The following is a 21,070-nucleotide window of genomic DNA, read 5'->3' on the forward strand; positions in this document are numbered from 1 at the left end:
AATGGCTACAATCAATTCAAGCCATTTTCTAACCGCTGGTACATGGCCACATGAAGGCAATGGTAATGGATACTTTTCGAGTTAATCCTAACGTAAAATTAAATGAAATAATAGAGATTTGAAAATTTACCAAACTCAAGTTTCAAATAAAGTTTACCGTAATTAGGACTTGGGTTTCAAAAATGTGTTACATAACTAAATAAATTTGGGTAGAAGCTTTCTCAATACTTTTTTTTTTTTAAAGTAAATATTTGGCAAAAAAAAAAAAAACCCACTTTTTTGGCATTTAAAAGTTTGAGATTATTTTCAAATTAACTTTTATGTTTCAAAATTTTCATTTTAATCCTTCATATTTTATTTTGTTTTTATATTAGTCACACCGTTTATTTCTGATAGTAACTAGTAATCAGTGAGGCACATCACGCATATAATATCAGGTCTCAACCATATTATTTACAAAAATTGGTGGCTGAGCCAATATATAAACGGAATCAAACATTATCTATCAAAAAAAAAAAATTTAATTATCAAGTAAGGAGAGTACACATACTTTTTTTTTTTTTTTATTTATGAAAGGAGAGTACACATGCAAACGTGATCAACCTTGGAAATTCATGAGATTTCTAAAGTATATCGAAGCTCACAACCCGCTTAAAGTCAATAAGATAACCTTTGTGTTCATTAAAAAAAAGAGAGAATCTTTGTAATATACATACCTTTTTAGGTGTAGTAGTTGCATTCAATTTCTTTATCCTTAAAATAAGAAAACATTGAAAGCATCTTTCAAAAAAAAAAAAAGACATTGAAAGCATGTTTGTTTATTTATTTAATCTTCGGCTTGGTTCATTGAAAAGTATTGTTCGTTGAACTTATAGAGCTCAGTCAGTCTTGAGTCTGAGACTCTCAGAATATCAGCCATGGAGTTGAGCTCCAAAACCAAACCACTCCTTCTTCTTCTTCTACTTCTCTTCACCTTCTCTTCCGTTTCTGAATCAAACCAGGTAGTTACATCTTCTTCAACTCTCATCTCTATACCCTGTTCCATTTCAACTTTTCTTTTTCTTCAGCCAAAAAAAATTTCTGGGTTGTTGAGAAAACCAAGGAACAGAAAAGAAAAGATAAAACTTGCTTCCTTTTGATCTTTATGGTTTACTTGTTTTAGTTTCATTAAAGTGAAATACTGCTCAAGCCAACTGTGCTTTTATTCAGAAAGAGATGAGGTTGAACATGCCGATCACTTATATGCAATAATAAAAAATAGAAAAAAGCAAACAAAAATATGACTTTGTTCTTTTTTTCCTTTCTGGGTTTTTTCTTTTGTAACCAAACTGTAGTTTTATGTTAGTGGTAGTGTCAGAGGAAATGAATATGTTGTCTAATATTTTCCTTAATTGTTAATTTTTTGAAAAATTTTGTTTCAGTTTTGTGATGCTGGGATTGAGTATGGTGAACCGGGATGTGGGATTTCATCTTCGTCGTCGAAGATATTGATAAAGGGGGGAACTGTTGTGAATGCTCATAAAGAGGAGGTTGCTGATGTTTATGTGGAAGATGGGATCATCATTGCTGTGAAGCCTAATATCAGGGTATTCTCTTTCATGAAATTTTGTAATCTAGTAAATCTAATTTATACTTTGTTTTGAATTAGTATAAATTGTGTGATTTGTTGTTAACTGATGAGAGGCTGGTGTCATCAATGGTGGAATTGGATCATATCACAATCACATTGGTAAAGGGCTGTTAGACATTGAATGGGGTTTGTTCTGTATGTTATATTTGGACTTAACCTCAGGGCCCTTCAATTATGTCCTACGCTTGTGGAATTTGGCATTAGAGGGGATAAAGAGGATGTTGGCTGTATGAACTAAATAATATCTGCCTAAATGGGGCAGAGCCACTCTTATTAAGTAAAAAGTAAACATTATTGAGCTCTCCTCCTTACTTTTTTTCTATTTTCCTGATGCATATATTGTTGGCTAACAGCCTAGAAAAGTATAATAAAAACTTGTTTGGAATGTTTGGGAATTGAGTTTAAATACCAGTTGGTAGACTGGAAGGCGGTTTTTACCTTCTTCAGTTAAGAAACTTAGGTCCTATAAAAGTTTGTACACACTACACATAATCAAATTTCCTTAGGGAAACTGCTGTAGTGGTTTGCAATAGTGAGACATACACTTTGGGGGCATGTTGTGGGTTTTAGGTGTGGGATGAGCTGGATTAATGCACTGCTTCTATGGTAAATTCTTATAGGATATCCTTATGATGACATTAAGAGTTCCAAGGACATCCACAAGATTCTTGTGTGAGATGTAAGGGAATATATGGAGAGATTGTGTTATTTTTATGGTGTATGTATGCATGTCTTAAACCAATTTAATGCTTTGGCAATTCTATCATTTTGGTATTGCGGATAATGCATGTGATTGTAATGGTAATTATGGAATAGAAGGGAAGCAAGATTGTTACAAATTATTCAATCAAATAAAAACCAAGAAGTTTGTTAATTGTTTCGTTACTTCAAGGTAATATACAAGGGCGAAGATTACCGAACTTGTATATGTGCGAAGTGGAACTAATTATTTTACTGCTAAAACTTAAAACACTTGTATATACGTGACAATAATTAAGGCTAATATTTGATCATCAAACAGTTTTGAATTTCTTGGAATTTAAATTTAATTATTTAATTTATTAGGGGGGCATTGTTAGGAGTTCAGGGTAATTAATTTTGAAAAAGGTTGCAGACACATTGCATTAAAAATCATACTGGTTAGTTCAGCCAACCATGCCCAGATATTTGACAATTGCCCTTGTAGAACCACACTTTTGGTATACTATAAAATAAGAATTCGTGCTTATAAAAAAAAAAAAAGAAAAAAAAAAGGAATTCATCCTTTATGGGGTTCTGAAAAAGTTCTACCATTATAAACCATTTCTAGCGCACCGTAGCTCTAGGTTTCTACCAGAGTAAGATTTCAAGCTACTGTGCGTTATCAACACATTGCTTTTCCATTCACAAGAACACGGTTAAAAGTTGATTTTATATATTCTATATCTTACAGAAAATGTGTTAATTTTGCAATAAATACCCTTTGTTACATACATATATGCCCTTTTATTGGTTCTGGGTTTCCTTACCCCTTTCATTATTTTGGCCTGTTGTTAATCCTTTATGTTTCCTTTTTTATCTTTTATTTTATGCTTTCTATTGTTTGATTTACATCTGACACATTTGATTGCCCTTTGCAGGTTGGAGATGATGTTACTGTGCTTGATGCCACTGGAAAATTTGTCATGCCAGGTTAGTTTTTCATATTATAATTACTGAATAGATCAGTATGTGTTTTCACTCTTTTGACTATGCTAGTGAAGAAAAAGGAGTATGGTGAGAACATTTGGAACCCAAGTATACTACTATGTATTACTTCTTTTCAATGACATTTACAGTTTCAGAATAAAGCCATACAGTCTGCAATCCAAATGGCAGAGGCAGACTATTTCTCCTTTGTTGTATTTATTTTGAACCTCATGGTAAATAGGCTTCTAGATACACAATGTCCCTATTGCCATACTCTTGAGTTGGATCAATAATATCTGGTCGACGAGCATTGCATTCAACCTTGGTGGGGTCCATCTTGTTGAGTTATAGTCCCTGCATGTTGGCAATAGGTCCTCTTTTTATTCTTCAGTCTGTTTGCACACATGCTCTCAAAGACAAGAATTATTATTAACAATCATAAGCTATCATTTGGGTTTCCTGTTTATTTTATCTGAGTTTAATTGCTTTGTTCATTTCCATTTGCAAAACTGATTAGTAATTAGGTAGATCTGATCCTGATATATTCTACGACTACATTTGTTACCTCAACAGGCGGAATTGATCCTCACACGCACCTAGCTGTTGAGCATAGGGGTTTGGAGTCAATTGATGACTTCTTCAGTGGTCAGGCAGCAGCATTAGCTGGTGGAACAACAATGCATATTGACTTTGTTTTTCCAGTCCGTGATAGTTTAACAGCAGGTTTAGAAGCCTATAAAAAGAAAGCAAAAAAATCTTGCATGGATTATGGTTTCCATATGACAATTACAAAATGGGATGAAGTTGTTTCAAAAGAAATGGAAATCATGGTTAAGGAAAAAGGTTGCTTTTCTTATATCTTCTGTTTGTATTTTACGGATTTTATCTTACATTGGACCTTTGTGAACTCTTCTTTAATTTCCTTTTTGTCCATTTCATGTGAAATCTGTTTAAGTTTTCATGTATGTGCCAACTTATAGGTATAAACTCTTTCAAGTTCTTCATGGCATACAAGGGGGCAGTAATGATTAATGATGAGATTCTATTAGAAGGATTGAAGAAGTGCAAGTCCCTTGGTGCTTTGGCTATGGTCCATGCGGAAAATGGAGATGCTGTATATGAAGGACAGAAAAGAATGATAGAACTTGGCATTATTGGTCCAGAGGGGCATGCTCTTTCGAGACCCCCCATGGTAACTTTTAGAATTATGTTCTGTAAATATATATATATATATATGTACCATGGAAGCTATTTTCTTACTTAAATGTCTAATGGAAAAATATCGATGTACCATGAATATCTTTGAAGAGATTCTCCTTGCATGATTTGGCTTTAATACCTTTACAGCTGGAAGGAGAGGCAACTTCTCGGGCAATTCGTTTGGCAGGTTTTGTGAATACTCCTCTCTATGTGGTTCATGTAATGAGCATTGATGCTATGGAAGAAATAGCTACAGCAAGAAAACAAGGTCTTTAACTATCTTATCTTTAAATTTTATTTGATTTTATAAATTTATTTGATGGCAGAATTAAGCTACAATTATGGAGAATCATATGTAATTAATATTGGAATCTTTTCTTACCTCATAGAAATATAATACAAGTAGGAGAAGAGGCTAATTCTTATAGCAATTATAAATTTTGGATTGAGCATTAGTAACACAGTTCCCCTTAGTTGGAATCTGATAGCCTCAAACTTATTGCATCCCACAATGTTCAAAAGAGCAAGAACAGACAACAGGATTATGAAGATTTAATACAATTATTTGGTCCTTTTTGGTTTCACTTTTATAATACACTAGCTGCGAACCCGCACGTTGTGCATGATAATTATTTTTATGGTGGTTTTATTAATTTTTTTTTTTACAATTTAAACTAATCTAATAATGAGTAATGCCTTTCGTAATTATATTTTTATTTATTATAGGAACAATCATAAATGTAATATAGGAACAATCCAAAACACCAAAAAAACGTAAACTAAAAAAAATTAATAAAACTTAACAATGATTAATTGAACCAATATTAGGATAAAATTTTGTTTTTGATAATCTATTAAGGTTATTTTCTTTGTAGAAATTATAATTTCGGCCGCCCAAAACATATTATCAAATAAAAAATTATTAGCAAAATCTAAGAATTAAATTTCTATACATGCATTGTTATAAAATATTAATAATAAAAATAAAATTGCAAAAGTTAAAATTTGTCACCTATCCAATTATTTTCGTTTGGCTAACCTTTACTTTTCTTTAAATAAATGACATTATAGAGTACTTCTAATACAACTATTAAGAGTATTTTGTCCACCACAAAGGATTAGAAAATAAACAAAAATTAGTAAAGTCTCATAGTTTAACATCTAAATTGAGCACTATAAAAAATTATGCTATGTAACAGAATAAATACCAAATTATCCAAATCATGCTATATAATAGAATAATATTATATTTTTATATGTTATACTTAATTCTTTAGAACGCAATAGGATAACATTTAACAATCAAAGAGAATATATATATATATATATATAAAATTAAAAAAAAAAAAAAAAAAAAAACAACAACAATTTAAAAAACAAAACAAAATCACAATTTAAAAAACAAAACTAAATCGCATTAACCCAAAATAAAGTTTTAAAGAATATAAAAAATTATCAACCTAAAGTAGAGATGCAAGAAAAATAAAAAAAAAATCCACCAAAAAATTTAGAGAGAGAGAGAGAGAGAGAGAGAGAGAGAGAGAGAACCTTTTTTTTTGTGAGGGAAAACTATGCATAGAATAGAAGAGATAGTGACAAATTTATAGTAAGAGAGTGTGAATAAAAAGAGACAAAAATAAAGGAAGATGAAGGGAAAGAGGAAAAATGATATTAATGTAGAGGGTAGTGAGGAGATGAAAAGGTAAGGGAGGGAGAAAGATTGAAGAAGTAGTGGGGAGATGAAATGGTAAGGGAGGGAGAAAGATTGAAGAAGTAGTGGGAAGATGAAACAAAATAAATGTTAAAAACAATTATAAGAAAATTGAAAAAAAAAAAAAAAAAACCAGGTTTTTTTTTTTTAAATATATAGATTTTGATTCTTTAATAGCACTATAGAGGAACATTCCAACTGAATTTTGAGATAGAGAAGATGTACATGATAAATTAAAGATTTAACTTTACGCTTTGGCTGCAAGGAGAAGAAGAGACAAGATAGGTTTTATCATTTTAGAGATAGTTGGTCTTAAGATAGCTTTCTACAAAGAAAGATAAGCTTGGTATATGATGTGAATGCTATATCCAAAATTAAAATTCCTCCACTAAACATCCTAGTTAGGAACCTACAGCATTATGGGCTAGTGTTATTTTCCGTTGCAGCTTGTTGGTTGCATAAAATAGCCCTAATAATGATGAAAAAAATACCCATAGAGTTCTCTAGAAGAAGCCATGATATCACCTGTACATATTCTGCTGACTTTATTTCAGCCTCATGGATGCTCTCACAAGCCCACTTTCAAATATTTCCTGAACGCATTGATTTGATCCCATAAGCAGGACTGCCACCCCATAGCATGTTGCTGAGAGAGGTTCAGTTGTTGTTCCACTTCGACCCACAGGAACTTCTTTGATCAATTTATTTCCCCTGTTGTTAAGGTGGAGAATTGAACCAAGATTTCTCTTTCTTTATTGCTAACCAAATTCCAATTGAAATGAAATGTTTATGATGAATCAATGCTATTTAGGAGGACCTAATAATAGCTCATTAATTCAAATCCTTGATTTTCAAAGTTAAGGGATGCTTATATTGGCAAACTTCAAGATGCTATTCATGTCCTATGACAACCTCATAGGGTGATACAAGTTGAGATGAGTGTAGATAAGTGTTTACCATAGATTTGGATAGAAGGAAATGGAATTAGGAGTTATACACCCTCTTGACCATGGATCCATTTCTTTTAATAAATCACGAGTGCCTTAATAATGAACTAGTTCTTTAATTACAATGTTATCGAATGGTGCAAATATTGCAATAAGTCCCAAATAACTTAAATATTCAATTAATTGTGCTCTGCTAAACTTCTGGCCATTCAACCTTGTTTGAAGCCATATATTTCATTTAAATCTTTGACAAACTTGCACTTTCATTTCTTTTAGCCCTTTTCACAACACTCAAGTTAAATAATTTTTTTCCCATCAGTGCCAACATAGCTTTTCTGAAAGTGATCAGACCACTTGATATTACTTTCCTTCAAATTATCCTAGATTGGTGCCACTACCTCCACCCTCTTAAGAATTTCTTCATTTTTATTCCTACTTTTCCTTTTGTTACCACTTATCACCATCTTATTACTCTCATTTGTCGACATGGCTTTTCAATTGGCCAACATCTGCACCTTAGATTATATCTAACCTTATAGCAGTCCTAAAATTTTTTCCTTACTTTATGAGTTTTTTACAATCACACAATACTCCAAATTTTCTCTATTTCATTCACTTTTTTTTAATCCTATGGGTAACATTCTCTGCAATCTTCCCTTAACAAAATATTAATCTAAAACACCAAAGATAATTGTCATAGGATGTGACTACAAGTTTAACACCGGCTGTTAACATACCAGAATCAGCCTCCTCAATATGGCCAGAAAGGCTGAAGTTGAAAGAAATGAGAAATACAGACACAGACACTGATATAGACATTCACTCAAACAGGCAGAGAAATACGATATGTTGGCTTTCAGTTCTAAAACTTATTAATGCTGATCTCCTGATGCTTTTTCTTTGCTCTAGATGATTTATTGTTTAAAGAAGATTAATTACTCGTGTTTAAACTGCAGGGCAGAGGGTTATTGGAGAGCCAATAGTTTCTGGGTTAGCCCTTGATGAATCTGGGCTTTGGGATCCTGACTTCGTCACTGCAGCAAAGCAAGAACCCATTTTACTTTCATTTTTGTTTTGTTTTTATTGTTTTTTCATTCTTGTGATAGATTTATTCAGCTTTAAGAAATTCAAACAATATGATCTTACTTGTTTCAGGTTTGTCATGAGTCCCCCTATTAGGGCATCTGGACATGACAAGGCTCTTCAAGCTGCCCTTTCGACAGGAATTTTGCAGGTTTCTACCTCATCATTAGAGAAGATAGTGCAACCATAACTTCTAGGACCTGAAAGACATATGTGATCATTTTGTTTATTAAGTAATATGAAAGTTAAGAAAGTCTGCCAGGAAGAATATTGGTGTTCTTATCTGTTTAATACACATGCAGTCTCCAAAATTTTGGCTTATAACTAGGTGCTACTAGCAGACTATATATCCTTGGATTCAGAATATTTTCTTTTGATTGTCAGATTGCCTAAGCCGTGACCTTTAATATATTGGTTTATGGAGATCTTTGAACTTGTTTCTCATGAAACCTTTTCATTTCGCAGCTTGTAGGAACTGATCATGCTACCTATAATTCTACACAGAAAGCTCTAGGGATTGATGATTTCCGAAAAATTCCAAATGGTGTAAATGGTAATCATGTATTTTGTTCCCTGCAATTTTTGAATTTATGTATGGTTCTGAGTCATTATTTGGGGCCAATTTATGCTATTCTACTTTGTAATGCTTCTCTGTGGCAATTGGTAATTTTTAGGTATTGAGGAGAGAATGCATTTGGTATGGGATATAATGGTGGTAAGTTGCAATGGATTTCTTGCTCATTCCTTCAAAATATTCAGCTTGAATTAGAAGCTATTCTAGAAATTGCTCCTTTTCTCAGATTTGTGTATTCATGCAGGAATCTGGACAAATTTCTGCCACTGATTATGTTCAGATAACAAGCACAGAATGGTATGCTCTCTGGCTATTTAGATAATGTAAGAAAACTGAATGAGTATGTGTGGGATTATGCATTTTATGATCTAATCCCCACTTAAGCTTTCTGACATATGTCAAGTTATCTCACCATCTGCAATTTTTTCAGTGCTAGAATTTTCAATATATATCCAAGGAAAGGAGCGATTTTTCCTGGATCTGATGCAGATATAATCATACTCAACCCAAACTCGAGCTTTGAAATAACTGCAAAGTCCCACCACTCTAGATCAGATACAAATGTTTACGAGGGAAGGAGAGGAAAGGTAATATTTGTATCTTTAATGTAGTTGATCTGTTGATAACGAATGCATTATGAAATAGGTTAGCAATTGTAATGTGTGAAAGATCTAATATCAGTTTGATTCATATTTTATTTGCACCTATCATTTGTAGACACAGCAACTCACAAAACAGCCTTATACCTGTCCTTGTGACTTGATAGTATTGAACATATCACATATTTCTTATTGTATTTTGAAATATATTTTTGCATGCAAAAGAAGAATAAATGGTAAGAAGGTGATGAAAGTAATTATTATGTTGAGTTACTAGACAAAATGTGTAACACACTCGTAATACTGCTGAGCATATCACAATGAGAATTGCTGAAGTTTGAAAAAAACGTAGCTCTGAAATTCTTTTGAGTTTTTGAATGAGTGTTGGGCACCAGTGGCATGATTGCCACATCTTTAAATGTCTGACATGCCAAATTTTCAATTATTGAACAATCCTAAAATAATGGGTTTGTGCTTATGAAGGCATGGCCAGTGGGCTATAATCTGTGGACAAATACGCAGTTGTTTGTCTGTCATGGACATGGCAACTTTCAACAATATAGATAGGGCTATATGCATGTACAGATTGTGTTTCTGAAACCTTTGCAAGTAATCTTACCACCTAATGCTTTTCAGTTGTCCCCTAAAAATAAGAAAAAAAAAAGGTTCTAGAATGAATGGATGAATGTAACTTAGTTAAGATGAGATGATTGATGTTTCTAATTTGATTTTTGGTTTAATTGAAAAATTATGCTGTCATGTGAGGGTGCAGAGTGTTGGCAGATTCACTTGCATTGATGTGAAATGAAGATGCTTGAATTTTGAAAAACTTATTAAAGGGATATGATATGACCATTAAATTTGATTGTGTTAAGGGATCTTTTATAGATTCCATATTATTCAATGGGTTAGCCAATGAGAGTAACCACGAGCTTTGCTAGTCAAGAGTTGGTTTCCTCCTTTATAATAAGTAGGAGAGCTTGGGTTAATTACTGTATAATTTGGCCAAAGAAAACAAAAGAACTATAATAAGACAATAATGTTACTTTTATAATTCCTCAGTCCCCACTGCCATTTCTTATACCATGTAAGGACCAAAGCTTATTTCATGATCAGTTACCATGAGATATGGATTAAAACTTAACATATGTTTTACATATTTCTGTATTTTCATTGATATTGGGGCAATCTTTGCTTATTTGGTGGTTTAAGCATATCCATTTGTCTTTATTTTTTTTACTTCCTAATGCAGAAACATGACTGCAAAGTCATGCCATTGCAACGTTCAACAATTACTACTATAAATGAATGTATATGTATGCATATACCACTAGAAATTGCAGTTTAAAAAACTATCTAATATTTAGTCTTGTCAACCATAATTTTTAACTACACTTCAACTTGGTTATTAATTCTTGCAGACCATCTTTTCCTTACATAATTCTGTATATTTTGCACTCCCATCAGAACTTCTTTGGTCACAATTAACTGGTCCATATTTGCTTGAATTTGTAAAATTTCAGAGTCCCCTCTCTCTCACTGTGAGAGCATGCACATTCATATATCCTCCTAAACTTTGCCATTTTATTTAAGGTTTCTAAAAGTTCATATTTGTTCTCTTAGGGAAAGGTTGAAGTGACAATTGCTGGCGGAAGAATTGTTTGGGAAAATGATGAGCTGAAGGTTGTTCCTGGTTCTGGAAAGTATGTAGAAATGCCACCTTTCAGTTATCTATTTAATGGAATTGACAAGGGAGATGCTAAATACCTGTCTTCCCTCCAAGCTCCAGTAAAGCGATTTAAATCCACAGATTAAATTTCACTTTCTATCATTTTTATGATCTTTTTACTTTCTTATTGCCTGGAGGGTTAAGAATACACAATACTCAAGTATATATGGCCTTGAGTTTGAATAAAAGAAAAATAAATGAGAACATTCTACTAGCATCACCTCACAGAGCGAAATGTATATCTATGGGTGTACAATTAATGGAACTCTAATATCACTGTTTCTAATTTTCTTATATTCTGATTTCATTTCTTTATTTTGCCAAATCTGAAGAACTATAAGCATGGGAATCTGGCTTATGTAGCACACTTAGATTACATAGCATATAACATATATAGCACACTTACAGATTTTTTTGAAGAAAAATATAAATTAGAACTGGTGCCATCTATAAATTTATAGGCCAGAACCCAAAATTTAGTTTGATGGTACAAGATTGAAAGGCTTGTGTTCTTAGAAATCAAGGCCTAATGCAGCAATTGATGTAGGTCAGAATCTTCTTTTTCCTCTGCATGGCAATACAAATAGAATGATCAGAAAGAAGAATGTGAGGTTGCATCAGTACCATGATTTTATTGTTGCCAATTAAAGTCTCAAACTTATGAAACAGTTTCAATTTGAATCCTCTGTCCATCTCTACTATTCATTTTTGTTATTGTGCATTAATGAGCAGAGGAAATGGGAAAATATTTTATTATTCTTTGTATTTCACCAAGTAACCAGTTTCAATTTTCTGGCAATTATTTACACACTAAGCGAAACTGTCTCTCTAAATATAGCCTTCTCTTTTTACCATTTTTGTTCGGTAGTTGCCAAATTGATTTATGAACAACCTTAGATGAAACACAGAGTTTAATCAATTATTTCCTACATTCCTTTGCTCCATTATTGCTTTAGATTAACGGAGATGAGTAATGGTATAAATTCTGGATCATTTTATGTCATTTTCACAATTTATTTGCTTTGTGAGGGCATACTCTACCAATGTAATGATCCATGTGCTTTGACCATATGGACCAAAACAAGGTGAGTATCATATTTTCATTTTGGGATGTGAGTATGGTATTTGCCCAAGTAAGAAAACATATTCCCTTTGCAATGAGTGATAGTGAAAAAGAAAGACTAAATAACAATCATTCTATAATTACCTATGTGGAAAAGAAAGATCATTCTATAACTTTGATTCAGTAAAATGGAGACTCACCATAACCGGATCATCCTGATGATGATGATGATGATGATTAGCATTAATGAGCTCTCTTTCATTTTCAAGGTTTGATCTCAAGTCACTCAAGTCTGTCTTCAGATGCTTTCTATTAGCTCGAGCTTGAGAAAATACCACTGAATAGTTGGGAGAAACTGGGGCCTTTTTATCCCATCCTCCAAATTCAGGAACAGTCACAGACAACCAGCCATTCTTCTGCAAATGGAGAATATCTAAATAGTCAATATATCTTATATAGGAAAGAAACTCATATGAGCAACAAGGCTATCAATGAGCATCATGTTGATATTGCAATTACAAAGCAATTTCTTCTTTAAAAACAAGGAGCAAGATCAAGTGCAATAACTCATGATTGAGATTGAGAGTTCAAAAAAGCAACTTTCAATTGCAATTATTGAATTAAAAAAGTGAGAAAAGGTTAAAAAGTGAAAGTAGTAAAAACAATATGTGAGTGGAGAGGGGTAATTGTACCAAGTGAGTTTTGCCCTCAATCCCAATCCTAAAACAATTTGTATGTCATCTTGAGATTGCATTGGTCAACATCCCCTTGGTCAACGCACATTGACCAATACATATTGTAATTATAGAAAAATTTCTTCTAACATTAAAAAAAAAAAAAAAAAAAAAACTTCTTTAAAAAACAATTTGTATGCCATCTTGAGATTGTATTGGTCTTAAGAGAACTTTTACTACCTGATCAAGAAGAATTGGTCCTCAATTGCTAAATATTGTTTGTCAAAATAAAATTACATTATAACAAACATAAATACAACATTGAGCAAAAATAAGAAACAATTCAGATACAAATAGTCATAGTGACAATATGACATTGAATAGGAAACTGGCTTAATGAAGACAAAATTTACAAAAGTAGGATTGGTACACATTTAGATGAATTAGGAGATTGTTTCTTAATCAGTGAAGACTTAAAAGTTAGAAGATTGTTTTCAATACTGAGCACCACACCTGCTTTGGTGTGGTGGTAAAGACCATACCCACCACCATCTTCCCTCCCTCCCTCCTTCCCTTTACATTCATAAAAATGAAGACAAAAAGAAGATAAAAATAGCAATTTAAAATGCAACTCATTTTGTAACTCTTGTTGTATTGCTAAAACAATTAAATGTGGTTTGACAACCGCTTCATGAAGATGAAGAGGCATGTTACTAGTCAGAGCAAGTGGGGCTTAAATAGTCTTATGTACAGCTTGGCCAGAGCTTAGAAGTTTGGATTTTAGCTTTTATGTACTGTTTTTTAAAATTTTACTTTTTCTTACATTTTCAAAATACAAATATATTTTAACACACTTTCAACAAAAAGTTAAATAAGCTGTCAGTAAGTGTGGACGAAGGATTTGAACTCAAATTCTATGGGTAATGTCACCAAGATACAATGTTGCTTTCTATGTATATTTTCTTGTAAATCCTAAATATTTACCCAAAAATAGCATTTTTGTCCCCGCATGCCAAAATTTTCAAAAAGAAAAGAAGAGAAGAAAACATGTTTATATGCTTTGATTTATCAATACCCTTCTTTCTTCAGATTAATAAGTAGGCATTTTGTTTCAATCTTAGAGCAAATAAAATGGAATACAACGTTCATCTCATGCACAGAGAGAGAGAGAGAGAGAGAGAGAGAGAGATGATTTTCATTTTAATGAATTGCCTGCATGAAAATGGGTGTCATCACAGAAATTGAAGATGAAAATGGCAGGAAACCCCTTAAAATGGGGTTAAAGTAAAAAAAATGATCTGAAAATTTAAAAAAAAAAAAAAAAAAAAAAAAAGGCATGTTTACATTACATGTGAAGGCTTTATCAATATTTTGTAGTGGTGTAAATGGATTTGACATGAAAAGCATCACACTTACATGAATACACACTGATTTAACAACAAGAAACACCACCTTGACAACAAGAAAAAAATTATAACACAGGTTTTAATTTTAATGGACACGATTTCAGAGAGAATATGTATAGAGAATAAAATAATGAACGTGCGATAATCATTATTCTTTAAGATGATCAAAAGAGCCTTCGATGTGAATATTGCCAAAATATGCTACAACAAGCAAGAGACACAAACTAGCCTAATAGATCATTAAAAAAAGAAAAAAATAAATAAATAAATGCTGGTTGAAAACTTAGCAATCAGAAACTCAAACAAAAGGGAAAAAGATATGTTTTTGTGTTTTTAGCTTTTGAAGATAATTTTGGGGCGTACCTCCTTCCGATCACTCATTGTCGAGTCCAGAGGAGAAGGTAGAGGGATTGGCACAGATTGTATTGCTTGGTATTATAGTTTTCACAAACTCTATTTTTATAAAATGCGTGTGTTATGCAGAGAGAAATACTGAAAGTTGCTCTACAACATGGCATGGTGTTATTGGGCAGAATAAACATCAATTTTATTTTTAGCCATTCACATAACGCAATTTCAGTTAGAAACTCTTGGTAAGTACGAGGCAACAGAGAGAGAGAGATCCAAAGCCAATAAAATTGTAGCTAGACAGCCAATGCAGTTGCATGAGATCTGTTAGAACTATTTGTTTAATTGTCAGATGTCCAATAAATAGATAAATGACCAAACTTAGATCTTAAGATTCTTAACAGCCAAGAAATCATTGAATAAGTATATTAATGTTTGTCACACACACAATAAATAAATAAATAATATATATATAGAGAGAGAGATTTCAAATAATTTTTAATTAAAGGAAAAGGTTTATTTTCACACAAAAAAAAAAATCTATTTACAATTTTTTTTACTAGAAAGTACAGAAACTCTTACAACAAGACACATGTAATAAGGCCGATGGTATCTCGTGAGTCTGGCACATGAGACTTATTTTTCATTGACATGTGGGCCCTATAGGTGTGGTGCCCACATGTCTTTTAGAGATTTAATTATGTACATGGTTCCACATTATTTAAATTCTCAATTTATCAAACAAAGAGTAAATTTTTGAAAACTTTACTATTAAGTTGATCATTTCTCTTTCAAAGACAAATGGAGAGGATCTTTATCTCAATTCCAAGATCCATCTCATATGAGGATCATGAGTGGACCAAGACTCTATGGTGAAAAATTATCAGGTACTCTTGAAGTATAGAGTAACACAATACTCACTCATCTCACGTGAATAATAGATTTCATCATGAATTTAATTAGTATGATCTAGTATCATGTGAAAGAAGAGAGTACTATGTCGTTGTACTCCTAGAGGCATTGGATAATTACTAAAATGTAGAGATTATGTACTGTAATTGAAGGGAACTCATCTCATCAAGTATGATACTCCAAAATTTTTGGGTTGATTCTTTTATGAATAAGGTTGATAATATTTGACACAACTAGTGAACATGATTGAATTTTTGTAGGTTAATGTTTAGTGTAAGTTTCATTTTGGGTCTAGTTTTAAAATGGGTTGAAATGAGTCATCTTCAAATTAAGCCATAAATGTTTATTAAACGATTTGTGTCTATGTCAACCTAATATAACCTATAAATTAAAAAGGAAATGTTAAAGGTATTAGAACTTTTACAACATAAAAGTTACAAATTAATGTGACAATGAATATAATTGGTGGACTTCAACCATCTAATAAATGAATCCTTGATTTTTTTTTTTTGGGTGATTCGTGACATAGCTTTTTATTTTTTATTTTATTTTTATAGATACAATAGAATGTCAACATATGACGTTTGTTTCGTGATCATTTCTCTTTATTATTTGATCAAGGTATCAATTGGTTTTGGGTGTAATTGAGATTTAAACTTATGTCTCTTATTTAATAACAAGAGACTTTATCAGTTAAACTATTTTTTTTTAATTTTTTTATAATAAATTTACAATTATAATGTGAGATGGACTCCATTGGAACACTAGGAAATGCCAAGTGGCAATCAATTAGGCTAAGAGACTCTTGGGTATCGATTGAGTTAAATAGAACACACTATTTGTGATATATTATCAATTTATGAACAATTAATTGGTTGCCCTAGTGGTAAGACTTGAGCCAACATGCATTTATTGGAGACGGTAATATGGGTGTAGGTCTTACGCTTAAGTAAGGAAGTTACACTGATCGCCCCACTCTAACAATTTTTTAAAATTCTCAAAAAAACAAAAAAACAAAAAGCTGGTTAGACTTAGTGGACCCTTTAGTATGTCGGTTATGATTGGGTCCAACTCCAAAGCCCAATTGCTACATATAAAGAAGCAAAAAAAAATCCAAATCCTACAAACACTTCTCCACTCTCTGAGTCTTGAGCCAGAGAAGGCCAGAAACGAAAAACCAAGCAACCAACAATGGCGAGCATAAGCCTTCGCAAGGGAAACACGCGGCTACCACCGGAGGTGAACCGCGTACTCTACGTTCGGAACCTGCCGTTCAACATATCGAGCGAAGAGATGTACGACATATTCGGCAAGTACGGCGCCATTCGGCAGATCCGAGTCGGCACGAGCAAGGACACTCGCGGCACCGCCTTCGTCGTCTACGAGGACATCTACGACGCCAAGACCGCCGTCGATCACCTCTCCGGCTTCAACGTCGCCAACCGCTACCTCATCGTGCTGTACTACCAGCAAGCCAAGATGAGCAAGAAGTTCGATCACAAGAAGAAGGAGGACGAGATTACCAAGCTTCAGGAAAAGTATGGTGTCTCCACCAAAGATAAGTAGTACTTTGTACCCTTATACGCTGTCTTATTTTCTGGAAAAATTGAAATCTAGGGTTTTTGTTTCTTGTATGTGGACACTGAATTGAAATTTTAGGGTTTTTGTTTATTGTATGTGGATGAGTTTCGTATTTACTGTTCGATGTGTATTTGGTTTCCAATTCATGGGATTGATTGTTGATTATATGTCTTTGATTTTAACTCTGTAGAATTAGGGTTTTGTTTTGGGTTAAATTTTATTTGGGAAATTTTAATAGTGAAGTTTTATGTGGTGGAATTAGTTAAGTGGAAGATATTATCAGATTAATGGGATTTTATTTTATGGGGAACGTTTTTGTGATATGGGCATGACTTACTTTTTCTGTGTAATGAAAAATTGAATCTTTTTAAGCTACAATGTGCATAAGAAAATGGCCTGGTTTTGTTGGATTTCCTGCAACCCAATTCGGATGTATTATGCTGCAAGATAGTCTGTTATTGATTTGATATATTTATGTAGTTTGTGTGATTCATTGTATAATCCCCTGTTGTATACTCCTGTATACTTGCTCTAGTTTTTGTATCAATAAAATTATAGTACTTATCAAACGGATATTATGCTGCAAGATTGTAGCTTTGCTCAAATTTCATTACAATTATCCTTCCCTTTGAGGTACAAAAGGCATTGCCATTTCTTAAATAAGCATTTGACGGATCAACTAAATTCACAACTCTTTTAGAATGAAGATAGTAGTCCAATAAAAGATGGTTTTGACCCATTCGACTGCTTAAACATTTGTGACAATGAAGCCTTATCACCATAGTTTGCCTCCACTAATTTCTTAAATACTGCCTCCCAAGGTTGAGAACCAATTTTTTATTTTATTTTTGGCAATTCAACGGATTTATTAAATGTTGCTTCCATGGGGCTTGAGACCTAATTTTTCTTGCAATTGGATATGTCAAGTACTCCTCCATGTCAAGGGCCACTTGGAATGCATGTTCCACACTAGAAATAGATTGTCGAAGCATCTCCCTTTGTATATCATCCCTATCTTAAATTGAGCTAGTGTTTGGCAAGGCTCCTTAACAATTTGTGTATACTCAGGCATTGACATGTTGCCTTGTTTCAAGTTAGCAAGTTGTTAACACTACTTATCACACTAATTAGATGGCATATACTTCTCTCAAAGTTTTTCCTTCATATCTCGCCTTGTGTCTATGGGTGGTTGTCTCAATCTCCCCATATCGTTTCCAACACAATCGGCCACCACACTTTTCTCAGGCATACAAGCACCATCTTAGCAAACCTTACTCTCTGATCATATCAAAATACTATCTGAAAATAACCAACCATACCTTTGAAATTTTAAAGTTCCATCTTAACATTCTTTGTGATGTCACCAGCTATATCATATGGTTCAAACCACCTTCTTTTTAAAAGGAATTAGATCTTGTAGCACTCAATGGGTATAGTACCCATTGAATTGGCAGATGACAGGAGAGTAAAGCTTGTAGGCTTGGGGACTCGCATCTAGTGACTCTCTCCCGATGTTTATAGATTCCCTTTGTTCCCTTTGTTCTTGTGCATTGTCTTGAGTCTTTACTGTATGTTTTTGGCTATCGCATGTTCCTTTCCATGAAGTAGTATTTTTTTCTTAAACTTTATCTTACCTATCAAAAAAAAAAAAAAGCTTGTAGGCTTGGCAAAACTGCGGTGGTTTGGTGTTGAAAACAATATAAGGAGATTGGGGCAATCACCATAGGTACATGTCAAGAGATGAAGTTTAAACTTTGAGAGAAGATTATGCTATCATCATGATTTGATGAGTTAAAAGCTAGGGTTTTTTTTTTTTTTTTTTTTTTTTTTTTTTTTTTTTTTGAATTTTTTCTTCTTCTTCTTTTTAAGGTAAGACCAGGGTAAAGTTGTTGAAGAGCCTTGCCAAACACTAATTTGATTTAAGATTGGTTTAAGAGCTAATATACCAAGGGATATGTTTAGACAATCTGTTGATAGTGTGGAAAATGCATTTCAAATGGCTCTTGACATAGAATATTACTTGAGATTCCAATTGCTAGGAAAATTGGGTCTCAAGCTGAAGAGGCAGCCTCACTGCCTTGGGACATCCTTGAAACAACCTCAAATACCCCCATAAAGAGCTAAAAGGCCGTTTATGGTTACCGTTCACATCCTTGGAACAATAATTTAAATCTTAGTTTTCCCCCTTTATTTCATCCCAAGTCCTATGATCCCTTTTCACCCTTAGAAACCGTATATTTCGTTATATCAAAAGAAAAAAAATAATAGGATAAACTACATTTTAGTTCCTAACCTTTAGATCATATGTCAATTTGGTCCCTGACCTTTCAAATGTGTCAATTTGGTCCCTAATCTTTTAGTATTATGTTAAAATAGTCATTGCCGTTAAATGAAAGATGAAAGAAAAATGTTTATGTGGCTAACAGCCCAAATAAAAAATCATATTTATGCTACATCAAATGACATGCATAATGCTATACGGAATAAAAAATAAAATTAAGAATTTGTTGAAATATCAAATACTCCAGCATATTAAATTACAATGTGCTTTAAAAATTAAAAAAATAAAATAAAGTAAAATAATTCTAGAATATTCTCATCACTTTCTCAGCATCCAAACAAAAAATCATTTGAACCCCAAACACTCTTCAAATCAAGACCCCCGGCAACCCATCTCCTACACCACTTTTCAAAACCAAGGAAAAACATTCTTCCTTGTTGATCTACTAGGAAAATGACTCAAATTTAAAATATGCAATTTTATGACCAATTTCGTCCTTTGCTTTGGGCAACAAAGCAAGGGAACTACTAGCTAGCGTTGATGCTCAATCCAATTAGCATCCCAACAGGGACAACGCATTAAGCCCAATGACGATGCAAGCTGTAAAGACAATGACGATGTGGTGTACACAACTAAAATATGGGAGTGAAAATAAGGCGACAGTGTGAGCGGGTTTGGCGATAGAGGCATGAATACCTTGAGCCTCCATCCTCATCTCCTTAAACAATTCCTTACTTTCTTGCACCCGTCATCCATGCTATTTGTACAGCTTTATTTGATGCCAAAGTCTCAACTACATAGTGACCCTTTTCCTAGGGTTTGAAAAGCAGTAGGGGTGAAGGGTTGTCATTTGATGCCAAAGTCTCAACTACATGGTGACCCTTTTCTTAGGGTTTGAAAAGCAGTAGAGGTGAAGGGTTGTCATGGGTTTTGGTTTGAAGGGTGTTTGGGATTCAAATGATTTTTTTATTTATTTATAATTTTAACATTTAAAGCAGATTCTTGCGACCAAATTTTTTGAGTTTTATTTTTTATTCCATGTGGCATTACTCATGTCATTTGATGTGGCATAAAAATGATTTTTTATTTGGCTGTTAGCCACATCAGCACTTTTCATCCATCATTTAACGGTAGAGACTATTTTGACACGATACTAAAAGATTAGGGACCAAATTAACACATTTGAAAGGTCATAGACCAAATTGACATATAATGTAAATGTTAGGGACCGAATACATAGTTTATCCAAAATAATAATAAGAAAAAGAAAAAAGGAACCCTATATTCTGTACTACTTTCTAACCAGTTTCCTACAAAACACTAACTATAATTCCTTAAAAATCTCAGCTGTCCTGATATGATTTTGCTTTGTTCCTATTTGTCCTAGGCCAGCTCTTCTATGTGACTTTGTTAACTGTTGTTCAATTCTTTTTTACTGAGACTATGCCTTCAATTCCATTCAATGTTTCCTTTAGTCATAATATTTTTGTTACACCTAACCTAACATAGTAACATGTATTTAGTAGTCCCGCAATTCCGTTCAATGTTACCTTTACTTGCAATATTCTTGCTCTGTCTAACCTGACATATATTTTATAACCCGGGTTCACTCATCTGAGTAAGAGCTTTTGTTTACCATGTACATAAAAAGGCCGACGTAAGTG

The 21,070-nt window shown here is 33.0% G+C and overlaps 3 protein-coding genes across 3 annotated transcripts; 2 read left to right on the forward strand and 1 right to left on the reverse strand.

The window, feature by feature from the left end:
* Positions 1 to 820: 820 nt before the first annotated feature.
* LOC126723725 (dihydropyrimidinase-like) lies at positions 821 to 11,435 on the forward strand. Its single transcript, XM_050427505.1, has 13 exons — positions 821 to 1,001; positions 1,422 to 1,586; positions 3,250 to 3,301; positions 3,872 to 4,141; positions 4,279 to 4,490; positions 4,646 to 4,766; positions 8,113 to 8,200; positions 8,312 to 8,390; positions 8,705 to 8,792; positions 8,914 to 8,954; positions 9,058 to 9,110; positions 9,244 to 9,400; positions 11,036 to 11,435. Exons 1-13 carry the CDS (start codon positions 918 to 920, stop codon positions 11,225 to 11,227), a joined length of 1,602 nt encoding a protein of 533 aa, XP_050283462.1. The 5' UTR covers positions 821 to 917; the 3' UTR covers positions 11,228 to 11,435.
* Positions 11,425 to 14,717, reverse strand: LOC126723756 (uncharacterized). The gene is made up of 3 exons (XM_050427544.1): positions 14,648 to 14,717; positions 12,405 to 12,620; positions 11,425 to 11,708 (listed from the first exon to the last, which is right to left on the reverse strand). Exons 1-3 carry the CDS (start codon positions 14,663 to 14,665, stop codon positions 11,661 to 11,663), a joined length of 282 nt encoding a protein of 93 aa, XP_050283501.1. The 5' UTR covers positions 14,666 to 14,717; the 3' UTR covers positions 11,425 to 11,660.
* Positions 14,718 to 16,651: 1,934 nt separating this feature from the next.
* Positions 16,652 to 17,220, forward strand: LOC126723747 (splicing factor 3B subunit 6-like protein). The gene has a single exon (XM_050427534.1). It carries the CDS (start codon positions 16,736 to 16,738, stop codon positions 17,108 to 17,110), a length of 375 nt encoding a protein of 124 aa, XP_050283491.1. The 5' UTR covers positions 16,652 to 16,735; the 3' UTR covers positions 17,111 to 17,220.
* Positions 17,221 to 21,070: the final 3,850 nt, after the last annotated feature.

This window comes from Quercus robur, chromosome 1, assembly GCF_932294415.1.
Source record: "Quercus robur chromosome 1, dhQueRobu3.1, whole genome shotgun sequence".
NCBI lineage: Eukaryota > Viridiplantae > Streptophyta > Magnoliopsida > Fagales > Fagaceae > Quercus > Quercus robur.

Excerpts from the sequence above, each read along its gene's own strand:
- LOC126723725 (XM_050427505.1), top strand. The coding sequence starts at position 918 with ATGGAGTTGAGCTCCAAAACCAAACCACTCCTTCTTCTTCTTCTACTT. Across the intron at positions 8,201-8,311 it reads GACTTCGTCACTGCAGCAAA|GTTTGTCATGAGTCCCCCTA; the intron begins GCAAGAACCCAT and ends TACTTGTTTCAG. Across the intron at positions 8,391-8,704 it reads TTTCGACAGGAATTTTGCAG|CTTGTAGGAACTGATCATGC; the intron begins GTTTCTACCTCA and ends TTCATTTCGCAG.
- LOC126723756 (XM_050427544.1), bottom strand. Across the intron at positions 11,709-12,404 it reads ATCAGGATGATCCGGTTATG|AGGAAAAAGAAGATTCTGAC; the intron begins GTGAGTCTCCAT and ends ATTGCCATGCAG.
- LOC126723747 (XM_050427534.1), top strand. The coding sequence starts at position 16,736 with ATGGCGAGCATAAGCCTTCGCAAGGGAAACACGCGGCTACCACCGGAG.